Source organism: Microtus ochrogaster, chromosome 2, assembly GCF_000317375.1.
Source record: "Microtus ochrogaster isolate Prairie Vole_2 chromosome 2, MicOch1.0, whole genome shotgun sequence".
NCBI lineage: Eukaryota > Metazoa > Chordata > Mammalia > Rodentia > Cricetidae > Microtus > Microtus ochrogaster.
The window spans coordinates 96,064,299-96,068,595 of record NC_022010.1 but is presented as its reverse complement, the minus strand read 5'-3'; the positions used below and the strand labels follow the sequence as shown (position 1 = coordinate 96,068,595).

Sequence of the window (4,297 nt, the reverse complement as noted above, 5' to 3'; positions counted from 1 at the left end):
TTAATAAATAAATAAATTTAAAAAAAAAGAAAAAGAAAAAAAAAAAGAATTTCAGGTCAGTCAGTGAGTGTTGAAAGTTATGTTACAGGCCAGCCTAGAGCACACTCTGAGATCTCATCCTTAAAAAAATAATAATAATTTAAAAAACACAGTTTGAGCATTTATTTCTGTCTTATGTTCTTTATAGCAACTGGGTTCCTTGTAAAGACACAGGCAAAACCTTTAATCTGCTCAGGTGGTCTATAGTACCAAAAAACATGAAAATATTATTAATCTACTAAATCTCTAATCACTACTACCAGCTGAATTTTTCAGAGAACTCAATCATCTCAGTAGCACAGAAAAGTAGGTAAGCTATCAAAGACTTTTAGTCTCTGAACTCAGGCTTATGTCCCCAGAAAACAAGGCTTTCCCATTTTCCCCTGCCTTTCTCTGTTCTCTGATATTTAGTACATGGTTATTTCAAAATATCATGGAGTGAATTACATCACTGCCTGACTTAATCTGGGTGCCCTGGGCTCGGTGCTACCAGAGCAGTTAGCTGTGTAATTATTCTAATGTCAGCCCAGGGTTAATCTCTCACATGGGCCGTAATCTTTGAGCTAAGACAATTTCAACTGGAAAGCACTTAATCCTTTTTAAATGAGGAGAATATTTACATCCATGACATTCCTAACATGGCCCAATGCTTAGGGGGAGGGATCTAGTTCCATATAAAGTCAACTGTATCTCTACATACACTGGCAGGTTCTCTGCCTCCTTTGTCCATTCTGATGCAAATGCTCAGCAGTGTTTATCCAGAGCTCCCAGAAAATATATCACATGGGTATTTGGAAATTTAGTCTTGATGGATAACATCTGCCCTTACATCCCCTAAGTAAAAACTGGCCATTAGCCAACCAATGCCATCATCCCTTTTTCATTTTAAAATTATGTCTGTTATACAATGCTCCTAGATTAAAAATTAAAGATCAACACTCTCTCCAGATCCAATTTCAGGTCTTCATTTGTATACTGAAGATTATTTCCAAAGATAGTATTTTTCTATTGCCCTGTCTATCACAAATTTGTTAAGACTGATAAAATCTAATGAAGAAAACACTGATATTTATTTTTACATCAGGATAATCAAGGAACAGTGAGTTCTTAACAGTTAAATAGATTAAGAAATCAAGGGAAATAAAACATTTTAAGTTATTGCATAGTTCAAAATATCCACTATAATAAAATAATTTGGATTGCTATCCTCTCTTAGTGCTTAGAAGATAGTTTACTTTAGTGTCTCTATTTTTCCTTCCCTGCCATACATAAATTTTGCTTCAAAAGTCTTTACAAATTACTCAGTTTTTGCACCATTAGAATTTCAAAGTGTGATGAGTTAGCCTGAAATAGTATCTTTAATCTTTGGATTTAATGTACAATGAATCAGACAGAAGCAAAATTTTAAGGGGATAATTATTATTGTAACAGGAGCGATGTCACATACCTCAATCAAGGTACTCAAGAGGTAGAGGCAGGGAGGTCAGGAGTTCAAGGCCTTTCTTGGCTAATTAGCAAATTTCAGGACAGTATATACTCACAAGATCATCTCAAAAGCAACAAGAAAGAAAGAGAGAGGAGTAAGGGGAATGTTATTTTATGTTGACATCTTTTATAGTAACAGGAAATTAAAACACAATTTGAGGGTTTGGGCATGTAGCTCACTGAATAGAGGGTTTGCCTGGTGTTACCAGGCCCTAGCATTGCATAAACAGGTGAGATAGTACAGACCTGCAATCCCAGTGTTTGAAAGATAGAAGCCGAAGGATTAGAAATTCAAAGTCATCCTCTTGGCTACATTGTAAGTTCAAGGATTACCCGGGCTACCTGAATGGGGAAAACAGCGTATGCTTGGAAAAGCAAGGCAGAGAGAAAAGAAGGCCTCCAAAGGAAAATTTCTAATGGAACTGTGCCCCATCCATGTGGATGCTGATTCCACTAACATTTGTATTGTTAGGTTACAAAGAGTTCAAATTGCCATGCATTTAGAGGCTGCTAAGTGCATCTGCATAACACATGTTCTCATATGTAGGAACGATAATTTTCATTAACGTCTAATGCAATTCCTTTCAATGAAGATGTTACATTAAATACCAGAAATTTGCAAGGACATGGGAATTCCTTGTACAGTGTTGAGAATTCCATTTTCTTCAGACCAGAAGACAGAGGAGGAAGTAGCAGGCTAGAAAATAAGGTTTCAGTTTTAGTAGCTGCAGACAGTCTCATTTCAGCACTGTAGTAATTCCCCTCACAAAGCCATCAGCCTTCTCTTTTGGTGTGGTTTCACACTTCACTATAAATCAATATTATCATGGAAACAAACACCAACAAGTAGTTTTCCTCGTTTAAAAGAAAACCATATACACTTAGTGCCAACGAGGAAGGCAACCGGCTTTGTTCAATTATTCCAGCCTAGCCTTTGTTTTTTGGCATGCTGTCCTGGCTGAACTCACTGTGTGAGAGCTAGCTTTGAAGTTCTAGACAAATTAAATCAACCTTTCAGATCACATGTGTCCCAAAGAATGTGGTTTCTCAGGTAAGAACAATCTGTCAACCCTTCATTCTCCTTTAATTTGGCCTTGGAGTCGTACCCCCACCCCCACCCCGTAGAATGCGTGGGAAGAGAGTTTATTGGATCCTCAGTCACAGCAGCTTAGGGTCAAGATTACCTGTGCAAGCAGGAGCAGTGCCTCTTTTGCTGGGAGAGACTGGCTCTGTCCTTGCCGATTGTGCAAACACTCATAATTGTGCCTCTAGGTAAACACACTGCTGTCTACTTGGGAAAAAATGAGAAGTACAAAGAATGTTTATTTGCAAGTCCAGCCTTCCCAAGTATCCAGAGTTGATTTAGACACACCTGAGCTCCCATCCCCCTCTGATTGGCAAAGAAAGCTGCCCCACTTGATTTGCAAGTTTACTATTGGAGTCAGTGGAGAGGGGGGAGAGAGGTTGGAGGGGGAGTGTCTCACCGGCCAGCACTGGATTTGATCTAGCTAGAAAGAGCAAAGTCGTCATTATTGAAAAACCACGGCGCTCTGAGCTTATTTCTTCATGAGGACGGTTCCCTTCTAAGGCACACGGAGTTCTGCTTGAGAGCAGCCCTACCTCCCTGTTCAGCATTCCAGCTAGATAAAACTCGGCAGCACCATGGCAAGCTACGCTCTTCAAATGGCTGGACTGGTGCTTGGTGGCGTTGGCGTGGTGGGCACAGTGGCAGTGACCATCATGCCTCAGTGGAGAGTGTCTGCCTTCATCGAAAGTAACATTGTGGTTTTTGAGACCTTCTGGGAAGGCCTGTGGATGAACTGCATGAGGCATGCCAACATTAGAATGCAGTGCAAGGTCTACGACTCACTGCTGGCTCTTACTCCTGACCTTCAGGCATCCAGAGGCCTGATGTGTGCTGCGTCTGTCCTGTCCTTCTTGGCTTTCATGACAGCCATCCTTGGGATGAAGTGCACCAGGTGCACGGGAGACGATGAGAGCGTCAAGAGCCGCATCCTGCTGACAGCCGGGATCATCTTCATCATCACTGGATTGGTGGTGCTCATTCCTGTGAGCTGGGTTGCCAGTTCCATCATCAGAGACTTCTACAGCCCGCTAGTGGAAGTCGCCCAGAAGCGTGAGCTTGGGGAAGCCCTCTACATTGGGTGGACCACAGCACTGGTGCTAATTGCCGGAGGAGTGCTTTTCTCTTGTGTGTTTTGTTGCACCGAGAAGACGAGCAGTTACAGATACTCGGTACCATCCCATCGCACCACTCAGAAGAGTTTCCATGCAGAAAAGAGATCCCCGAGCATATACTCCAAAAGTCAGTATGTGTAGTTGTGTGTGTGTGTGTGTTAACTGTACCTATAAAGTCAAGCAAATCACTGTATCAGGCACTATTTTCAAGAAATGGAGTCCACCGTGTATCCATTTACCTTTGTTAACTGCCTAACACTCATTACAGGAAATACGCCCTGTCTTTGATTCTATAAATGATTTAGCAGAATGAGGTATTATGCACACAGCTTCGATTGTTCTAGAAAGCATAGTCATTTGTTTTCTAAAATGGTTCACGCAGCCTTTCCTTTTATCGGCTACTCTAAAACAACACATCTTAAAGGCCGTTGGTTTAAGCTGTGTCTTCTCTATGTCACGGCATTATACGAGTAGATGAGGGTGGCAGTTATATCTCACACAAATAGAGACAGGCTTATGCAGCTCTATTTAAAGTGAAATGGCAATCCATCAGGCTGAATAAAATACAAATTTT

The 4,297-nt window shown here is 41.1% G+C and overlaps 1 protein-coding gene across 1 annotated transcript; it reads left to right on the top strand.

Moving 5' to 3' along the window:
• The first annotated feature begins 3,185 nt into the window (after positions 1-3,185).
• Cldn8 (claudin 8) lies at positions 3,186-3,864 on the top strand. The gene has a single exon (XM_005345319.2). The coding sequence runs from the start codon at positions 3,187-3,189 to the stop codon at positions 3,862-3,864; it is 678 nt and encodes a 225-aa protein (XP_005345376.1). The 5' UTR covers position 3,186.
• The last annotated feature ends 433 nt before the right edge of the window (positions 3,865-4,297 follow it).